This window comes from Paroedura picta, chromosome 5 (genome assembly GCF_049243985.1).
Source record: "Paroedura picta isolate Pp20150507F chromosome 5, Ppicta_v3.0, whole genome shotgun sequence".
NCBI lineage: Eukaryota > Metazoa > Chordata > Lepidosauria > Squamata > Gekkonidae > Paroedura > Paroedura picta.
Window position 1 is genome coordinate 108,456,837 of NC_135373.1, and position 21,416 is coordinate 108,478,252.

The window sequence follows — 21,416 nt, forward strand, 5'->3', positions numbered from 1 at the left end:
TCCATTCTCTGGGCAAAATATTAAATGGACAAAATTGTGTTAAAAATCACAATTTTCAGAAACAAGTTAGGGGGCATTTTAATCTTCAAATATATACCGTTTCATAAATAAAGTTACTGTGTTATAGAATCATAGAGTTGGAAGGGGCCACACAGGCCATCTAGTCCAACCCCCTGCTCAATGCAGGATCAGCCCAAAGCTTCCTAAAGTATCCTGAAGACTAGTTCCTGAAAACTAATTTCAAAGGAAGAATCCAACGCAAGAGTGCTCAATTAGAATTCACCAAGAGATTCAAGACTGTTTTTCCTCCAGGCTTGAACACTTTAAGTGCTACCAGTAAGTCAGTCTTTAGAAGTATTAAGTACTTTTGCATATCCTGCTCCATCATGCGTTCTCCCTAATTAATTCTAGTGCAATAGTAATTAGTTGTGTGTTTTTAAATTATTAATTTAAGTATTAATTCTGAAAAAAGGGGCATTTCAATTTTATTTTTAATTGTATTTATTTATTAGTCTCATAGGCCCCCACTCCCAGGCCAGCTGGCTCACAGTAGCTCACAACAATACCTAACACAATCTACAATTAAAATCCCCCTCCAAAATCAGAAACCCCAACTCTATCCAATCCCTCCCCCCACGTCTGCAGTGTCCAGGTCCAACTAGATGTCCTGTGAGAGGTAAGGGTTGACCTTCATTACCGTTCTCCACCCCAGCCTGGCCTCAACCAAACACCTAGTGGAACAGCTCCATCTTACAGGCCCTGCAGAACTGATTCAGCTCCTGCAGTGCCCTGAGCACTTTAATTAGTATGACATAATATGAAAATGAAACATTTTCCATCTGAACAGCTCACTTTAATTTTTTCCTCAGTTTTGTTTTTGTTTCATTATTGCAGTATCTACCTCTGTTGGTTTCACTTTTACAAGGCAGACAATATTTCCTAATAAGGACATAATGAGAGTACAATGCTCCTTATGAGGAATGGGAAGAAAGGCTCTGGGCTTTTTTCACTGAATGTCATTCCACACCAGGATCTATGTAGCAAATTGGTTGCGGAACGAAAAAACGCCACTTTAAATAGTGGAATTCGTCGTTATGCATACCTGGCTTTGTAGTGGAATCAAGCTGCATTTCTATTGTTTCCCACAAACAGTCTCCGCAAAAATCGCTAGCCAGGAAGTGATATTGCTGAGCTGTGTCCCGCCCCTGGCCATCAAGCAGCAAATGGGCAGCCATTATCATGCTCCCAAAAAGCCCCTTTCCCTTTAAGGAAGGTTTAAAAAACACACACATTCGTTGCAACGAATCTGCGTAGATTCGTTGCAACGGAGAGACGCATCTAGGTAGCAGGTGGTGTTTGAGCTGCCGTTTCATCGTTGCCACGCTCCCCCGAGTGAAAAAAAATACCCCCCCCCCGCACGGGCGCGATTTTCGGCCGAAAATACAGTGCCGAAATTGTACTGAAATTGTACTGTAGCAAACAGGGCTGTGTGGTGCTTGGTGCTTGGTAACTTAAAACAGCTCTGGGGAGGGACTGCAGCCGGGGAAGCCTCGCTGGGTAAACGAAGGCTCGCCGGTGCGTTGATCTCCACTCACTCCGAGAAAAAAAAATGGCGATCGTTTCGCTGGAAGATCAGAGGAGAGAGCCAGGGGGAGGGACTTTGCAGAAACCGCAACAATGGTAACGCACAGGACTTTCCTGCTAGTGTTGCAGATTGGTTGCAAGAGTGTAGCGCTTTCCGGAGGGTCAATCCACTTTTTGGGATTTCCCTGAAAGCACTACAACAAAGCGCTTTTTGCGGATCGGTTTCAGGAGTGTTGCAAATTGTCAACGACGTTGTGCATAACAGCAAACCATAACAGCAACAGCATAACAGCAAAACAGTAGCAATTTCAATTTGTAACCATTGTGCTATTTTGAACGAGTGCGGAAGACCCCCGACTGTATGCTGGAGCTACTAGGATTATATAGATGTGTGAGGTATCAGAATGCTGAAGGACAGGGGCTGGAAATAAATAAATTTTCATTTATCCACCCAATTCCTGTCCAACTGTGCCAAGTTTTTCCTTGCAGCTTGTCCTTTTCTGCTTGCCTGTTGTTCTCCAAATCTTAACCTGTCCAAGAAGCTTCTCCTTCTGCTGCCTGCCCAGATACCTTGTCCTGCCACCAAATATCCTTCCTTTGTCTGTTCCTTGTGCTACTGTCTTTGTGCTAAGTTGCTGACCAGCTGTCTGCGGTACTATGTGGAATCTTTCCCATAAACTTGCATTCCTATAAATGTAATATGTAACAAATATAGGGGTCTTTAATTACCTTTCTGTCCTAGTAGAAGAAGACTCTGCCTCCATCTGAACCGTCTGAACAAGGTGGGATGGGATAGATTATTTGTGTTTTGACCACTTGCTTGTTTTATTGTAAATTGGGGTTCTATGGGGTTTTATTGTATTTTAATGTTTTATTCTGTGAACCGCCACGGGCTCCTAGAAAATATGGTGGTATATCGATTGTAATAATAAATAAATAAAATAAATTTGACACTGTGGATGTCCTAAAAGATTACTACAATCCCCCTCAGTTTTGTCCAGTTTGGCTAGAAAGCCAAGAAAGTACACATCTCAGAGAAGGACACGTGTGTCTTCCGTTGAAAGAAATCAGAAATAATAATGGAACAGAATTGTGCAATGGATTTCATTCATCTGAAGTGAGCTCTGATTCATTAATTATATTAGGATAAGTTTTGTTAGTTTTTAAGGCGTTTCTGTACTCCTGTTTAATTCTACTGAAACAAACTTAACACAGCTAACCCTCTAGAACAGTGGTCCCAAACCTTTTTATCACCGGGGACCACTCAACGCTTGACAATTTTACTGAGGCCCGGTGGGGGGGGGGTAGTTTACTCCTCTACTCTCATCCACTGCCCTAACGCTCTCTGTGAGAGGTAAGGGTGGTAATGTTTAAACATCCCTTCAAACTAAGATACAGACACGCGACAACAATGAACATAAGGAACATTTTATTTTCATGGAAATTTTAACTCATGACAATTACAAATCAATGGGAGCCCTGAGCTTGTTTCTCTGCAACGAGATAGTCCCATCTGGGAGTGATGGGAGACAATGACACCCGAAGTGTGTTGTAAAGGGCCAGGGGGGGGGAGAAGGTGTCCTTCGCGGCCCACCTCCAATTAGTCCACGGACCACATGTGGTCCGTGGCCCACAGGTTGGGGATCGCTACTCTAAAATATAAATGTTTCAATTTCTAAAAGCACAAGGCTGGATCTATAGAATAATGAGTGGAGGTCTGTTTGCAGAAAATGGCTTTCTTATCTATCCTTGCAAGCTGCTGTACCCAAAACTTGAGAAGCTGTTCTTATGCATCAGGAGACTCTAACAGACTGCTTGGAATGGACAGGCAGCAGCAGGAAGGTGGAATCGACAAATCAGATCCCTTGGGAGAGTGGAAATGCCTTCTGCTCCTGTCCCTTTGTATAAAATCCAGGCAGCCCCAATTCATGACTGCACTTCTGGTCCGACATGTTTTAGTAAAATGGGAGCCCCCTATGGTGATAGGCACCAAAACAGAACAAATGGCAGAGCCGGGTTTCTTTTTAAAAAACAAAACAAAAACTCCACATTGATGACACAACAAATGTGAAAACTATCCAGTCTCATCAGACACCAGGAAGTGAAAAAGAAAACGGCTATGCAGGGTATGAAAGAAATAAGCATTCCGCCCTGGCAGTGATAGCAGGGGAGAACAAGAGAAATAACTGGAGGCTGCTACAGTTGAAAGTGACAATCTGAAAAACTACAGCTGCTGTAAGGGAAAAAAAGATTAGAGATAACGATTGGGGGAGCCATGAGCAAAGAAAGGAATATCACACAAAGACACAAAAGCAGCCAAATTACAAAAAGATGAAAGCATAAGCCGTATTCACACGTTGCAGTGAACACATGTACAATCCATGTACAGTGTAAATTTGACTGTCTTTATATGTGCACTTATAATTATCACGTTTCATTCAATATTTGTATTTTATTTATTTATCATTGCATTTCTATATCTCTGCTCCCAGAAACTGGCTCACGGCGGTTCACAAACAAAGCAGTATCAATAAAAATACCCCCAAAAAACTGTAAAACAATATAAAACAAATACAGATGCAAGATGACAGTATACTAATAACTTTCAAAATTGCTCCCCATATTCCAGGCATCAGTCTTTATATGTACCAGCTGTGAGGTAGAAATAGGCCCCCGGCACAGTCTACCACCGCAGTGGGAGCCGGGGGCGGGGGGGAGGATCAGATCTAACACCCACCTGGCCTCAACAAACCTGGTTCCCACCTGGCCTCAACCAAATGCCTGGCGGAAGAGTTCCATTTTGCAGAACTCAGAGAGTCCTGACAGAGCCCACAGCTCATCCAGGAGCTCATTCCACCAGGTAGGGGCCAGGACCGAAAAGGCCCTGCCCCTGGTTGATGCCAGGTGCACTTTCTGAAGCACCGGGACCTTGGGTGGATTCATACCCACTGACAATACATGAACACGCCATTGAAAACCCAAATACTGTTCCCTGGTTTAATTTGTAAAGTGAATGCATGGTGCAGCTTGGTATAGTGGTTAAGAGCAGCAGCCTCCTCCTCCACATGCAGCCAGCTGGGTGATCCTCGAGTGGTCACATTCCTGTCAGAGCAGTTCTCACCGAACAGTTCTGTCAGAGCTCTCTCAGCCCCACCTACCTAACAAGGTGTCTGTTGTGGGAAGAAGGGAAGGCGATGGTAAGCTGCTTTGAGATTCTTTCAGGTAGTGAAAAGTGGGGTATAAAAACCAACTCTTCTTCTTATCCTTAAAAACAAATGTATGCACACACATAGAAGAGCTAGATTTCAGTAGCACCCTAGAGCCCAAAATGATTTTCAGATACCCAAGGAAAGTTGTTCTCAGAAGCTCATACCCAGAAAATCTGTTAGTCTAAGGTGCTACTAGACTACCCTCTGTCACTGTCTTCATGAAAGGCACATACATGTATACTGAGCAAGTGTGACTGTCAGAATCCTGTTGTTTTTGCCATTATTAAGTGATGTTTATGTAGGTAGGCATGTACTCAGCCCTATAGGGGTTGGGGGCAGCTTATCTCCTTTGCTTTCTTTATGGTCCCTGATGTTCCTTCCTGCATTCTACCTTCCCCTCCTTTTCACCTCTAACCGATCCATCTTCTCTTCCCTCCTCCTTTCCCCATGGAGCCTTGAATTCCCTTATCTGAGTGTTATGGCTATTTCATGTTCTCCCCCTTTCCTGGATTCCCACGGGAGGGGGGGGGAGCAGGGTTTGGGATATGTGTGAAGACCCGTATCTTTGGCCTCAGTTTCAACAATGTTTTGATGAGAGTACTTTCTTACTCAATAAATGAAATCTTGAGTTTGCTTTTCTGAATAATTGAAGATCCTCACAGTGACAAGGAATAATAGTTGTTGCAAATTGGAAGTTTGATTGTCTCTATGTTGCTGCCCCTTTAAGACAGACCCATATGGCATTGAGGGGGGGGTTGGCAGTTAAGACTTCAGTGCTGAAATGAGTTTTGTTCAGAGATCATTTTAGTTAATGCCTGGGGTGTTCTTAATAAAAGTCAACATTTCCTACAACTTGTGAGCAAGTCTACAGTACATCTAAAGAAAGAAGGAAATAAATGTTACTGTCAAGGTCATTTACAAGGCAATCAAGTCTGGGCAGCAGTAATTATTTAAATGTAAAAAAAAATGCAGACAAGTAAACGGTAATGACTGGGGAAGGCACTGGCAAACCACCCCGTATTGAGGGCGCTAGGGGGCGTCACTCCAAGGGTCAGACATGACTCGGTGCTTGCACAGGGGATACCATTACCTTTAAAAAGACATAAATGTGATTGCAAAAAGAAATTCTGTGTAGGGAAAAATTGTTGACAGCTTTGTTTAAATGTAAAAGGATCAGCCTGTGAAAACAGCCTGTGAAAACAGGCTTTAAAAGGTTCCTATTCTCAGCACAAAAGTTGAAACAAAGAAAATAGAGGTGGGAAAAGGAGGGGAAAGGATAAACTTGTAACAGTAGATCATGTAGTTTGCCATCTGTGGGAAGTGAAGAAGAGCAACAAGACTTAAGACATCAAGTTTACAGTCAACAACTATGGAGTAATACTAGCCTAATAAGGAATGGTGCAAAGGTATGTTTTTTTTGGGGGGGGGGGATAGAAGAATTTAGTAGGAAAAATGATATTTAAGAACATAAGAAAAGCCATGTTGGCTCAGGCCAATGGCCCAACTAATCCAGCTTTCTGTGTCTTATGGTGGCTAAAGCCCAGGTGCTATCAGGAGGTCCTCCAGCAGGGCCAGAACTCCAGAAGCCCTCCCACTGTTGCCCCCCATGCACCAAGGATGCAGAGCATCACTGCCCCAGTCATAGTGCTCCATCTATAAAAAGCACCGGGTCATGTCTGACCCTTAGGGTGACGCCCTCTAGCGTTTTCATGGCAGACTCAATACGGGGTGGTTTGCCAGTGCCTTCCCCAGTCATTACCGTTTACCCCCAGCAAGCTGGGTACTCATTGTACCGACCTTGGAAACATGGAAGGCTGAGTCAAACTTGAGCTGGCTGCTGGGATTGGATTCCCAGCCTGATGGGCAGAGCTTCAGACTGTATGTTTGCTGCCTTACCACGATGGACCTCAGCTCCATATGTCTATCCAATTCCCTCTTGAAGCTATGCTTGTAGCTGCCCACTTCCTGCAGCAGGGAATTCCATGTATTAATTATTCTTCGGGTGAAGAAAGACTTCGTTTTTTAAAAGTATGTCAAATAAACAAACAAAACCTTATTTATAGTCCAAAGAGCAATTGTATGGTGTTAACTGCCAATTGTATGGTGTTAACTGTTTTTTTTCTCCACCCACCACACTATCAAAGTTTTACAGTACAGTTTTCAAATTCAGAAAACAGCTTACAATGACGCAACCACATCTCTCTCTAAAGAACAATGTACACAGGGCTGATTTTAGAATCAAAAGAATGTTCTAAGTAAGTAGCTGGGTATGTAAAAAATATACTAACTTGTTTTTCTTAATTCCCAACTTTGCACCACTTCCCCACAGCAATTTTGTATTTAAGCCTCACTTTGATGGCACACAAGAAAAAGTGAAACCAACTGTTATAAACTTATATGCGTTTCCTCCCAAATTAAACACATTTAGCAGAAAAATTTCACCTAAACCAAACTAAAATATGAGTCCAGTGGCACCTTTAAGACTGAAGAAGTGTGCTTGTACATGAAAGCTTATCCTTATCCATGGTTCCTCTATATATTTGTGAAACAGCCTGGGGGGTGGAATGTGTCCGGCTGTCCAAGTTGGAATAGGGCCAATCAGGGTGCAGCTAGCTTGCACCCTGATTGGCCCTGCCCCTGCAGCTCCTGCCCTTTGTCCTTGGACTATAGCCTCTTTGCTCTCAGAGGCACCTCAGTGCCTGGAGCCAGCAGCAGGTAAGGAGAGAGGGCCCTACGCACAGGGTTGTGGTGGAGGGCCTGCTAGGCTGGGCCTCCTAACGAGGGCCTCCTGGCCTGCTGACTGCTTGCTAAGGAGCACTGTCCCGGGCCTGCTAACAAGCTGTCCAGCCCCTACCCACCCCCTTGATCTGGCTGCAAGCTGCAGCCCAAAGCCACCTTAAGCTGCCTGGCCAGGGGCCAGGGGCCAGGGGAGGGGACCCTTTCAAGGCCCATTCTTAGAAACAGGCTTTGAATAAAACATTGTTGGTCTTAAAGATGCCACTGGAGTCAAACTTTCATCTGCTGCTTCAGTCTAACGCCTGAATCTAAAACTCTTGTCTTTCTCACCCTTTCCCTACTATGTTCCCTTGGATCTCTGTGTGATACTGTACACATATAGAAAGTCATTATGGTGAGATTCCATATTTTACAGCTGGACTTAGAACTCCAAAGCCAAACTCCTGAGGACATCATAAATAATTACCTCAAATGTAAAACTCATGTCAAGATAGACTTGTGACCCTTGAGATCGTCTCTGGAAAATACCTTAGAACAACCAGCGATTCTGACAACTGAAATATACTCAACGACTCTAGAGAAATCCACCCATAACATCTAGCATAACTATACCTCTTATCTTGATTTAATAATCAACAAGGAAAATGTAATCCCATGACCCACTTAGTCTATCTGAAGAAGAGGGCAGTGACTCGTTAAAGTTCACACCTTGCCACAAATTTTGTTAGTCTTTAAGGTGCTACTGGACTCTTGTTCTTTTCTTAGGCTAACCTTGTTGTCCATTTTCCAAACTTAAAACCAAAACCTCAAGAATAGGCTACTGGACCCAGAAGGCCAACCCTGGAACTGCACTGCTGTATCTGAGCTTTGACGTGGCTTGTGTGTGGGGAGGGGGCATATTGTTAACTTCTGTGACCCCAACCATTCTTTTCTTGCCATCCTAACCTCTTCAAACCACTTTGTTGCTCCTTGATTTTCTCCCTCCATCAAACTGCCTCCACTCTCTTTTTTAAATAATATTTTTTTTAAATCTCAGTCCTCCTCTGAGCCCTACTCAGGATCCCTTCCACACTGTTCCTGTGCTATCCTGGATTGATGAAGCTGCTTTATACTGAATCAAACCACTAGTCTTATCAAGGTCAGCAATGTCTACTTTGACTTCCAGCAGCTCTCCAGGGTCCTCCAGGGAGATGACAAGGACTTAACCTGGGACCTTCTGCACACCAAGCAAATGTTCTACCACTGAGCCACAGCTCCCCCCCCCCCATAAACATGGCACCAATGACCTGATCATCCTCAACTATAAAAAACAATTAAATCAGAAAACTGATGAAGATTTTTTGAAACAGATTTTTATCCGGAATTCCGCCTTTTGAACTCTTATACTTCGGATGCCATTCTTGATCAACTCTTGCAGCACCCAAATGTTAAGCAATAGAAACACAGAGGAGACGACTGTCCAATTGATGTTATGCAATGTGCAGTTTGGGGAAAGTTATACATCTCTGCTAAATATATCATGTAGCATTTTATAGCTCCTAATAATAATAATAATATAAATGAATTTGTATTTTGCCTAACACAGTGTTGCAATCTGCTTTTGGGTTTGATGTATTTACACCGTGTAACTTCCTTGTTTAGAACTTGAAATAGGCCCTCACAGTAGCTGAGAGGGTGTGACTGGCCCAAGGTCACCCAGCAAGCATTTTGATCTCATTTTATTTGGAGTGTCTTCATTGTATTTATGATCTCTTTTAAATGGCCCATCAACCATCTCCTTGTCTCTGTCAGTCCAGCTTGCCACCCTGGTAATTTAATCACAGACCCAGGAAGGTCATCAAGCTCTGCTCAATCTTTTGTTAAATCAGACCAGGCTGATATTCTGGGCAGGGAACCTGATCAATAGGATCCAAAATTACTAGCTGGAACCCAGTATTGTCTCAGTGGAAATACTGTCCCTTTCTCAATGTGACTAAAGGTAGATCAAAGCCATCTCTCAGACCCCAAAGCCTTTGGTTTCTGGATCCTACCTGTTACCCTAATCTAGCCTTTCTCAACATTTTTATTCCTGAAACCCCAGAACTGGTGCAATTATGCAGAATATGGTTGAGAAACATAGCTGTGTATATACTCACCTCCCAGCCCCTCCAGGCCCATCATTGGCCATGGGGGGGGGGGCAAGCTGACATGACCATATCACCTGATAAATGTTTAACAAATTAAAAAACACACTAAAAATTAATTAACTCCCACCCATTTGGGAAACCTTTCCAAAGCCATCAAGAAACACCAGGATTTCATGAACCCCTGGTTGAGAAAGCCTGTCCTAATCTCATGGTCTCCTTCCTTGTTGAAATCAAAAGGAGGTATTATAACTGAAAATTATTTGGTGTGGGCAAAGCTGTCTGTAGACTGCTATAAGAGTCTTGGAGGCTACTGTAAGGACAGGAGCAGAACACTGTTCCAGATGACTTTGGTTAGGCCTGATTCAGATATAAGCACACACTTAAAATAATTTCAGCAACTTGTTAGTTTCCCTATATCAGATCCTTTAATTCAGAGGTTCTCAATCTGGGAGTCAGGACTCCTTTGAGGGTTGAACAACCCTTTGACGGGGGTTGCGGCAGGGCAAGCAACCCGCCCAGGGGGGCACAGCCACTGTTGTCACTCCTCCTGGACTCCATTTTTGTTCTTCCAAATCATTGGTTTTCATTACTCAGTTTGTACCCTGCCCTTCTTTCCAAGGGGGTACCAAAGTGGCCAACATCGCTCCTCTTCCATTTCATCCACACAACAGCCTTGCGGGGTAGATTGAGATAGAGTGTTCGTCTGTCTGGAGCAGTGGGAAAGAGCAAGATTGGCATGGTGGGACAAGAGGCAGAACTGATATGAGAAACCCCCGGGGGAAAAAACAATTTATATGCAATCATGAACAATGGATCTTCACGCCATTGGTCAGTTTCAGTTTCATTGTTGTGAAAGAACATTTGCATCATTTTATGGTTGGGGGTCACCACAACAAGAGGAACGGTCTTAAAGGGCCGCGGCATTAGGAAGGTTGAGAACCACTGCTTTAATTCCTGGGGACGAGGCACACCACAACAATTTTAGTTTTGCTTTTGGTTTAGTACAAAGTCAATAAATACTATCAGAGAATCTCTGCAGCCATGTAAAACTTTTATTAAAACCATTGCATCTTAACATTTACTAAATCAACAAAAAATTAGACAATCAATTACTATTACATATAGAATTCAAGGAGCTATTACAGGAGCCCTTAAAAACGATCTTACCCCAAAACTAAGAAGGTCACAAGCAAGGAAATGTGAAAATACACCAGTTGTTAAATAGGTTTTAAAACTCTAAAATTCATGATTACAATTAAAATCAACCTTATTTATTCATTCAACTTTCAGGCTGCTGCCTCCTCCTTATAAGGAGCTTAGATTATATGATCACAGAAAGGGGGGGGCAAATAAGTTCTTAGACTGTTTAGGGGTGGAGTTTTAATACTCCCCATCTGTAACTATAATAAAAGAACTAGTGACCCTTTGGGCCTTACAATTTAAGGGCCAATGAATGCTCCTGCCTGTGTTGTCCTGTCACCTGAGTGGCTGCCCGGCCGGCCGCCCAATCAGGCTGCATTTCCTGCCCCTAACTGTCCTGTCCAATGACTTTGCTCCCTTTGCCTCAGACCACTGACAGAGCAGGCAGGTGCCTGGTAAGTGCACTGCAAGGGATCACTGCCTCCCTGCAACAGATGGCGACCAGAGCCAATGAGGATGTGGGGAAAGGAGAGTCAGCCAATTGGAGGGAGAGCCCTCCTAGGCCTGGCCTTCATGTGGGGAGGGACAAGAGCAACTCTAGAGTTGGTCTCTGAGAGCCATTGTGGAGTAATATTTAAAGAACAGTGGCTTCTAACCTGGAGAACCGGGATTGATTTCCCACAGGCAGCTGGCTGGGTGACCTTGGGCCAGTCCAAGTTCTCTCAGAGCTCTCTCAGCCCCCACTTCCCTCAGAGGGTGTCTGTTATGGGGAGAGGAAGGGAAGGGGATTGCAAACTGCTTAGAGACACCTGAGACCTGCTGGGTAACCTTGGGACGGTTCCAGTTCTCTCAGACCTCTCTCGGCCCCACCTCATTCACAGGTTTCTCTATCGTGTGGAGAGGAAGGGAAAAGGTGTTTGTAAACTGCTTTGAGACTCCTTTGGATAGTAAACAGGAGGGTACAAAAATCCAGTTCTTCTTCTAAGGGGCAACCATGAAAGAAGCATGTGGACACATAACATTTTATCAACAGTGAAAAAATGGAGACAGAAGCAGGAGGGCGGACACCTGTGTACTGTGACTAACCCATGTGGATTAGGGCAAGGGGGCATTTCGATGTCTGTGGCCTAATTCACACAAGAAAGGAAATGAGGTTGAATGTGGAGGAATTGGTTGCCCTGTAATCTCCCCCTAAGAAGAGTGTCCAGTCTGATTTTCCCTTCACATATCTGAAGACATGGCTCCTGAAATCTCATCTGTAACCACTATGCCACACTTCCCAAAGTTGAGTCCTCTCCCACACTGAACGAACATTCCAAACCACAGCTTCTTTACACCCATCTCTCCCCACCCATGCCCTCATATGTCACCATGCCACCATAACCTCCCACACAACACACACACATTCAACCCCATGCCCTTACAGACTGGACAACTCCTCCTCTTCCTCTTCCCACCGCCAAGCTCTAGCACCCATTGTTCTAAGACCTGCAAAGTCTCCGGAGTGCCTGTCTGTGCCACAACCCTGTGCAATCACACACCCTCGTGCCCAGCCACGCAACCACAACCCAAACAACACGCCCATGCGTGTCCTTCCAGAATCAACAACACCTTGACTTACTTTTATCACCCCCACACTCTAGCGCCTGTTGTATTCCTGATACAAGGGGCTTCACCCCTAATCTTTGAACTATATCTTGGATTCTGTGAAGTTGGACATTCTTGCCATTCACAGACACATTTGTATTTCTGTCACAACACACAATATCTATTGATACAGGTTGGGCAACTTCTAATCTACACAAGACCAGATAAGTGTGTTAGTCTTTTGTTTTTGCCTATCTCCATGGCTATTCTGTTCTGAGTCAATAAACACCTTTTGACATGTTTAGCTGACAGGCCAGGCGAGCTGTGTTTCTGCATGCGCAAACATCTTCCATGATCTTTCTGGTCAAGTCCAGCAAGCATTCCCCCTGAGTTTCTGGCCACATCTATGCCAATGTGCAAACAGTACTTTGAACTTTAGGCAAACTTAAACATGCATTGTAGCCTACTGTTATGAACTCAATCCGGGCAACTCAGAAGTGTAAATTAGGGTGCATCTCCACTTTTAAAAATCACATGTGATTTTTAGTAATTGTTAGTAATTGATCACAAGAAGTCAGTTGAGCCGATTGTTGTCCAGAAGTACCTATGGAAGCCTTAAGGTGACATTCCTGAATGAAGCTCACCAAATGCCTTCGTTCCAGTAACTCTAAGAATATAACACAGGCACGACCTAGAATCACTGCTGGTCGAGTTTTGCTTTTGTAATACTGATTTAACAGCCACAGCATCGTCAGAAGGAGTCCCAGTATTGTGAATAAAAGCAGGAGCCAGAAGACCATGAAGGGAAAATGCTTGACCCACAGTCTGTTATTAAGGACTTGTGGCTCAGAGGCCAGGCATCAGCCGGGACTTCCTGCCTCACATTTATTCCAACACAGGATGCCGTGTGTAAACAATGGGAGCTGCAGTCATTCCTCGTTCTCTTGCAACAGACAGGATCACAACAATTCGCATTTAAAGTCTCACACCTTTCTTTTAGAGCAGCATTAAGCCAAGCACCGCAGAGAGACGGAAAGCCTTCCTTTTTGGCATCGGAGTATAGAGACATCCCACCTGGAGGCAACCCAACCCCTATTTGTTTTCCACAGCCCCGCTGGCCCCCCTTTTCCTGTTGCACCTCAGCTCCTGCTGCTGCGCACCCCCCAGACTCCCTCCCCCTCCCCTCCACACTTGATGCATCCGATCCCGCAGTTCCCTAACTCTCCGGAGCTCATGCCTGCCCTCGCCTGCTCTACTCGCGAGTCAGCCAGCCCCCAGGAAAGCGTGCCTAGGCGGAGGACTGCGCTTCAGCCATCTCCCTCGAGCCCCCCACCCCCAGTACAGGGACAAAAGGATGCCTTTCCCCTCCGCGCTTCCCCTGGACCGGGGTGGGTGGGGGGGGCGTAGGGGGCGGGCCCCATGACAAAGAGACGCCCAGCGAGCTTTGGCCCCGGCGCCTTCCTCTTTGTCCACCAGGCCCTGGCGGGGAGGGACCGGCTGCTGTGCCCCCTTCCCCCTCCCCGACCCCTCTCGCGGGCGCCTTACCCGGGTTGCAGTGGAGCGGCGAGGGCGGCGCGGAGCCCGGCGAGGACGGGGCCGGCTGGAGGAGCGGCGGCGGCGGCGGCAGGGGGGCGTCTTTGGGGCCGCCGCCGCCCGGGGAGGGCGCGGCGGGCGGGGGCAGCATGAGGTAGCGGTGCGGCGGGGGCAGGCAGCGCAGGCACAGCGAGTGGAGGCAGGGCAGCAGCTTGGGCTGGCGGCTCTGGATGTGCTGGCCGCACACGCCGCAAGTGTCCAACAGGTTGAGCGGCGACTCGCCGTTGGTCCGGTCGGCGGGGCCTTGCCGGCTCTCCGCCTCGTTCTCGCCGCCCATGGCGACGGGGCCGGCCGCGGCGGAGCGCGCATTCACCGGCGGAGGGGACGGCAGCGGCAGCGCCGCAGCTGGAGGGGGCCGCGCGGGGCGAGGCAGGCAGGCAGGCAGGGCGCAGGGGCCGTCCGGGCCAGGCGCGCCGCGAGGATTGGCGGCGGGTGGGCGGGCGGGCGGGCGGTCGCCCAGAGCCCCCTCCTCTCGCCTCCCCTCCCTGCTGCCCAGCCGGTCCCGCCGCTGCCGCCGCCGCCGCCGCCGCCGCCGCCGCCGCGAGGGTGGGACTTGGGGCGAGCCGGGAGGCGGCTGAGCGCAGGCGCTGAGCTCAGCTGCTGGCGGCCGGGCGCGCTGGCGCTCTCTGCCAGGGCAGCAGGGGGCGGCGCCTGCCCGTGCCAAGGCCGTGCCCCGCCAGCCCCGGGCTGCAGCGCGGGAAGCGCCGATTCGCCGGCTGCGGGGCCCCGCCTTCGCACGCCTCCAGCCCCGGGGCCACTCAGCGCCTCGGGCGGCTCCTTCGAAGCGGCGACCAAGGACAGGGAGCCCCGCTGCAGCTCGGGGGAGCCGGGAGCGGCGGATTCTCATCTGGGGAACATCCCTTACAGGCTGCCCCCGTTTAAGGATCCCTGGGGGCTTCGCCGAGCGCAGCTGGTGTATTCCTTGTGCTGTAACAGCGGAGCCCCTTCCCGGGGGGGGGGGGGGGCGGCGGCTTTGGAAAGCTTCTTCTTTCATTCTTGCAGTCCACAAGCCACCGAAGTATGAAGCCCCCCTGACAATGACAGAGTGAAGACCTCCTAACCATATAGCCCTGTGAGGCTCCTAACACTTGCTACATTTGCTGTTGACAAGCTGCTTCTGCTCATAGCGTGTCTGTTGTGGGGAGGAGGGAGTTAACAGTGGGATTTCTTCGTGTAGTGGAAAGTGGGGTATAAAAGCTGCTTCTGAAGAGGCTGCCTCCCAGTACATTGGAGTACTGTGAAAGGTACCCACAAAGTGCCAAACAGATCCCAGAAACAAGGGAATGGGGTTGAACACGGCTCAGATGACAGCCCCTGAGAATAGAATGACAGCCCCTTGCACGCTGTGGTAGTCAAACTGTGACGTTTTGTGTATTATTGTTTTGCAAGAAGTTCTGAAAGCCCCACTGCCCCTTTACAATCAGGAATATTCCAGCCACCTAGTATGGCTAGGCTTGAATGCTGTAGGGTTTAGTGGCTGGAGCACTGAGGCCAGAGCAGGCAGACTCCTCATCTCACTGAAGGGAAGTTTATAGACACATGCCCTTACTTTCATATGGTAAAATATCATTTGCAGTACACTACATGGCCACAATGACACTAAAATGTGTCAGCCAGATCGTAAGTGTGAAAACAAACCATGTTCCAAACAGGACACCAGTATGGATGCCAGCCTACAAGGCCAGTCTGGACATGTAGTTTAGTGCTTATGAAAGCAAGAGGCTGACTCACTAACCGCTCTCTCAGGACAATAGGTTTCCCAGGGACTAGCAACTAAATTCCAAGCCTCACTTCCCTTACACTCATCTACCTGAATTAGCAACTCTTAATAGCTTTCCCCATACTTAATAGCTTTCCTGTCCAGTAATTGAATCAAGGGTGATCAAGAACCCTTTTTCATCTATAGCTTATCCCAGGTAAGGCAGAACAAATTTAGAGTCCAGTGGCTTTTTTAAAACAAACAACATTTTATTCAAGGTATGAGCTTTTGTGTGCACAGACACTTCCTCAGATACAATGTCATGGAATGGAAGTAATCAGTTCAAACTTGGGTAGAGTGTGAGGGTAAATTAACAAATGCATAATGAAAATAGTTAACAGATTCCAGAGATAAATAGGAAAAAACAGCCATTTGGATTTGTTTGTATTCACTTGAAATTGAATTGCATGGAAAACATTATTGTACAATAAATGTGTCCACATTAAAAGAATAATGGGCAACTAGATAATCAATTGCTGCCAGCAGTTAGCTGAGACCTTGCCCTTCTGCCTCACTGCCTGTCCTCTCAAGCATGGAAGCATCTCGGAGCATATACCATTCCAAACTACATTGCATTACACTAGTCATAGTTACATTGCAATCAACCTGTTCAATTCAATTATTCCAATTAAGAGATAAATTAAAATACAGCAGACATTTCACCTTTCTGAGGGATTGTTAAGAACATAGGAAATCGTACTCATTGTTTATCTCCTGGGACCCCATTAAGGCTTCTCCCAGAACATTGTCCTTCTCTGGAAAAAAATAACATCACATGTCTCCGAAAGTCATTGTCAAATACCAGAGATTTTATCAACTCATTGTTTTTGGAGCAAACACATCTGCTTAGCCTTAGCATTTCGGCATATAAATATTGCCATCTTGCCCCAGTCCTGTGTATGTGTTCTTGGATCCATGCATATCCCCCTACTTGCTTGTAGGTCCTCTTTTTTCCGCTGTGAAATGCTGGTTGTTTCGCTGCTGAATCTGCAGACATCTCTTCATGTTGTGATCAGTAAATACCACCTTTCCCAAATACTCTCTCCCTTTTTCCTTCCTTATTTCCTTAGCCCTTGTGTGTGTATTTTTCAGTGTTGTTCACGTGATTGCTTTACCCCTTCAATTCCCCTTAATAAAAAGCATTTCCATTTTTATATCTGGTTCATTTTGAGTTTCTGCAAGGGAATAATCCCTGGAGACATTGGTGGAGATCTCAAGTTACTCCCTCTCACTACATCTTCCTAAACTATATTATCCAAACTAAAATTAGGATACCTCCACATGCAGCCAGCTGGGTGACCTTGGGCTCGCCACAACACAGATAAAGCTGTTCTGACCGAGCAGTGATATCAGGGCTCTCTCAGTCTCACCTGAGATGGGAAATAGAATCATATAGTTTATCCAGAAGCAGTTCTGGTGGCTATTGCTTGGTTATTCTTTATATTATTTGAAAGAATATTTCGCTATAAGGGAATCTCAAGTTGTGAACATTTAAAAGAACAACAACATACAAATAAAAATAAGGAGGATTAAGTTCAGCCAATTGGCCAGAGTTTTTTCTTGTTTTCTGGACTTGCAATCCGACCTGCCTTCTTTGCACCATCTAGGACTCTTCAGCAGGCTGGAAGTTTAAAGGGAAGGTGGTGGTGAGTTTCAGGTCGTGATACTGACTAACCAGCATAAGTCTTTGAGATCATAGCCTGAAACCTCTCCAGGTTTGTATTGGTCTTAATAAAAGGTATCATGTGCTTTCCATTCCAGGAAAATAACGTATATTTCAGTGACAAACAACATGGTTTTTATATTAATTTGTTTAATCAGATGCTTGCCCCACTTCATGGTTCTGACTTTTGAAAGGACAATTTTATCTTTGGTTGCTTTTGTGGGTTTTATGCTGTGATGTTTACGCTGTGCTTTTAGCTGGTATTGTCTTGTAGACTTTGTGTGATTCATTATTTAATGCTGTTCTGTTGTTACTTGCTGTTTTCTGTTATGTGTTGTAAGCCAACTCTTACATAGTGTGCTGTGTTTAAATGAATAGTTGTAAATGAGGTGTGGAAACCCTTTCATTAAACTGATATTCTTTCTATGATAGCAAGAGCTAATAAGCTGCTTGAAGATCCTAGTGATTACTATTTTTCAACAGTGCTTCAGAAAATTAACACATTCCTATTGCCTTTTGGAAAAAAACATACATATCCTGGAGTCATTCTCTGTCATTCTGTTTAGATGTTTGGCTATAGTGGGAAAGAGGCTCTTTTTCTCTGTATTTTTCACGCCTGTCTCTAAATCAGTGACTTCTTTGCAAGCAACATGGAAGGAAAACAGAAAAACTTAGAAGAAGCTTTCAAAGTTAGCTGGATGCATGAAAAAATTGCCAAGCTGATTGACCTATTTAAGGCCAGTGACCTTGAAAGTGGTCATTCTGTGTCACAGATATCAGCAGAAAGAGCACAAAATGACCCCAAAGCTTTGAGACCAAATAGCCACCCTAGCATAGATACAAAGGAGCAAACAAAAAGACTGAATCCGAGAAACCAAACATGGGAACTACAAGGCCAAAGAATTTGCAGATCTTTTTAATGAGGCTGTAAGAGAGATTTCAGTTCTCATACAAATCAACCACCAGAAGACAGTCCTTTTCAGTTTGCCTCTAGAAAACTCCCCCCCCCCCAAAAAAAAGAGCCTCAATGGCTTTGGATTTTTTAATGCAACTGTACAGTATTTGTTTATTTATCATATGGTGTGTAAAGTGTAGCCAAGAGACTAGAGGATTGTCTGATAGCCAGCAAATGGACTTTCAGAGGTGGTCTGCCTCTGAAAGTCCATTTTGGTTTGCCTCTGAAAGTCCTCTCTCAGCAAATTTGTGGTTTTTATTTTTGTTTATTTTTACATTTGTGTGCTGACTTTCCAAAACGATTGTATGGGATCCTTTGGGGTGGATGTGGAATGGTATAGTACAGCCCAATCTTATTACATCTTGGAAGTTAAGCTGGGTGAGACAACTGGGAAGGGCGGGCTACACAAATAAAGTTTTTGATGATGATGAGTTATAGTTGGATGAGAAAACATCGGGACAGGCAGGCAATGGAAAGTAGTGACAAACCACCTCTGCTTACTCATCTGCTTGCAAAATAATATGGGGTCCCCATAAGTTGGCTGCAGCTTAACAGCACCTATAAACTTCCATGAATGCACACACTGACCGTTTATGCACTGGAGGTTTCATGCTGGGCTCCAGGCTGGAGTTTTAGTTGTGGCAGGTTGCTCCACCTCTTCCTGCACCCACATGGGGGAGCATTTGGCCTGGTGTACCTCATCCACTCCCTATCTGTGTTCCTGATAATGGGGTGGGGCAATGAAGTTCCCAGTGCATAAACGGTCACTCTCACAAACACACATCTCTCTCTCTCTCTCTCTCTCTCACACACACACACACACAGAGGATTCTCTTTTGTTTTAAGCTGCCTCTAGCAGTATTCTGAAAAGGCAGCATAGGCACAATCCAATTGGAGTCAGCATGGACCACTTTCAAATACTGATGAATGAGTTGATCAGGACTAGTGAGAGCTGGTAGCTGCGTTTGCCTGTTATTAGCAGTAGAAAATAGCAAGATTCTAGTAGAAGCTTAAAGACTAAATGCTGGTTTCACAGGTACAGAAGGGACATCATATGAACCTGGCACAAATTTTGTTCGCCTTTAAGGTTCTACTGATCTCTTGCTCTTTTCCAGGACAAATAAAGTTCAGGAACAATGATAACCCATTGTAGCAAGCTATCTGCTTTCAGTCTCTATTCAGTCTTTGGGTAGCAGACTTTTGAACATACGGAGGTAAGTGTGGAACTAGCTTTCCTGTCTTTCTTCTTTGCCCTTCCTCTCTCCTTCTTGAAGATAATCCTAGAAGTCATTTGGGTACCTGTTACCGCTAAGATCTGTTTTGGGGCAGAGATTTCGAAAGGGGCATCTCCAGTGCGCCATAGCAATGATTTCAATCTCCCCATTTCTGCTTTCAAGTCATTTTTTTGAAACGTCAGAAGGACTGATCATTAATTTCTTCTTTCGTAATGTGTCGTTTGCTGTAAGCTGCAATCATATGTGTGCTTACTTGGAAGAAAATCTCACTGAATTCATTTTTCTGTTCAATTTGAGTGCAGCATAACAAAAGTCAAGATTAGAGAATATGCTAAATACAACTGCCATATCTCATTTTCAAAGAGAAACTGCAAAACAATTAAATGCTTTTTTTTGTCAGCTCCATGATGAAATGTAACTATTAATCTCAGATGTCTAATTTTCAATCTATTGTGTTTGACAGCTAGAAAATTCTGGTGAGATTGAACAGATGGTGTAGCAAAAATTGCTACATTTAGCATAACTGTTACTATTTGTCCAGAAATATATATCTCTCTCTCTTTCTCTTTCTCTCTCTCTCCCTCCCCCCTCTCATCATCATTGCAACCAACCTATGATGACCCTGTAGGGCAGTGGTCCCCAACCCCCGGTCCGGGGACTAGTACCGGTCCGTGGATCAGTCGGTACCGGGCCGTGGCTCCTCCTCATCCTCCTCTTCGGCTGCTGCCTCGGGGGCTGCCCTGACGCTCTGCCACTGGCTCACTTTTGGTGCTCTCCAGCGGCCGCCATGGCTGGGACTCCCCCTCGGCACGGCACTGCGCAGCTGCTGCTGGCAGCACCCCCCAGCGGGCGGCAGAAAATCAGGGGCGCCGGTGGGAAAAGCAAGCAGAGCAGGAGCTCAGGCGGTGGCGACATCCCTCGGCAAGACTACCCCCACCCGGGCCTCAGTAAAATTGTCAAGTGTTGACCGGTCCCCGGTGATAAAAAGGTTGGGGACCACTGCTGTAGGGTGTTCAAAATAAAAAGCATTCATAGGCAGATTGCTATTGCCTGTCTTGAAGTAGTGACCCTGGCATTCCTTGGAGAGTCAGCTTGGTGCAGGGGCTAAGAGCAGCAGCTTCTAATCTTGAGAACCAGGTTTGATTCCCCACTCCTCCACATGCAGCCAGCTGGGTGACCTTCGGCTAGTCACACTCCTTTTAGAGCTGTTCTAACAGAGCAGTTTCTCTCAGAGATCTCTCACCCTCACCTACTTCAGAGGTTGTCTGTTGTGGGGAGAGGAAGGAAAAGCGACTGTAAGCTGCTTTGAGACTCCTTCTGGTATAAAAAAGCTACATGTAAGAACCAACTCCTCCTCCTCCTCCTCCTCCTCCTTCCTTTTCCTCTTCTTCTTTACTAGTTTCACATGTCCAGATTGGACATCAGGCAGGCTTGAAACAGTTCTTGCTTGGAGTTTATACCACTACAGTTTAGATGCAGAGAGGCTATGACACAGTGGTCATAAAAGAAGTTCCCTGTTCAGTTCTTGGATCTCCTGTTAAAAGGTGAAAGGTGATGTGAAAGACCTTTCCTCAAGACCCTGGACAGCTGCTGCCAGTCTCAGTGGGCCCTACAGACCTTGATGGAATAAGGGTCTGACTCAGCATAAAGCACTTTCAAGTTTTCATGGTGTACTATGCCGTATCAGTAGATAAACTGAAGGGGAAAAACATATCATTTTAAGCAACGGAGAACATTGCAACATCATCAAAGTCCCAGGCAACATGATGCATGTGGACCAATCACAGCATGCCAGCAGTTCCTCCCTATGTTAGCTATAGAAGAAGAAG

General features: G+C 45.8%; 1 protein-coding gene across 2 annotated transcripts in view; it reads right to left on the reverse strand.

Annotated features, from left to right (window-relative positions):
* The window catches only part of TRIM24 (tripartite motif containing 24), a 44,107-nt gene extending 29,595 nt beyond the window's left edge, over window positions 1-14,512 (reverse strand). The window contains exon 1 of one of the 2 annotated variants that reach the window (XM_077339805.1): window positions 13,928-14,379. In XM_077339805.1, coding sequence (XP_077195920.1) covers window positions 13,928-14,252 — 325 coding nt within the window. In that variant the 5' untranslated portion in view covers window positions 14,253-14,379. Of the gene's footprint in view, window positions 1-13,927 lie in introns of both variants that reach the window. The other variant, XM_077339806.1, reaches the window with a different exon arrangement.
* Window positions 14,513-21,416: the final 6,904 nt, after the last annotated feature.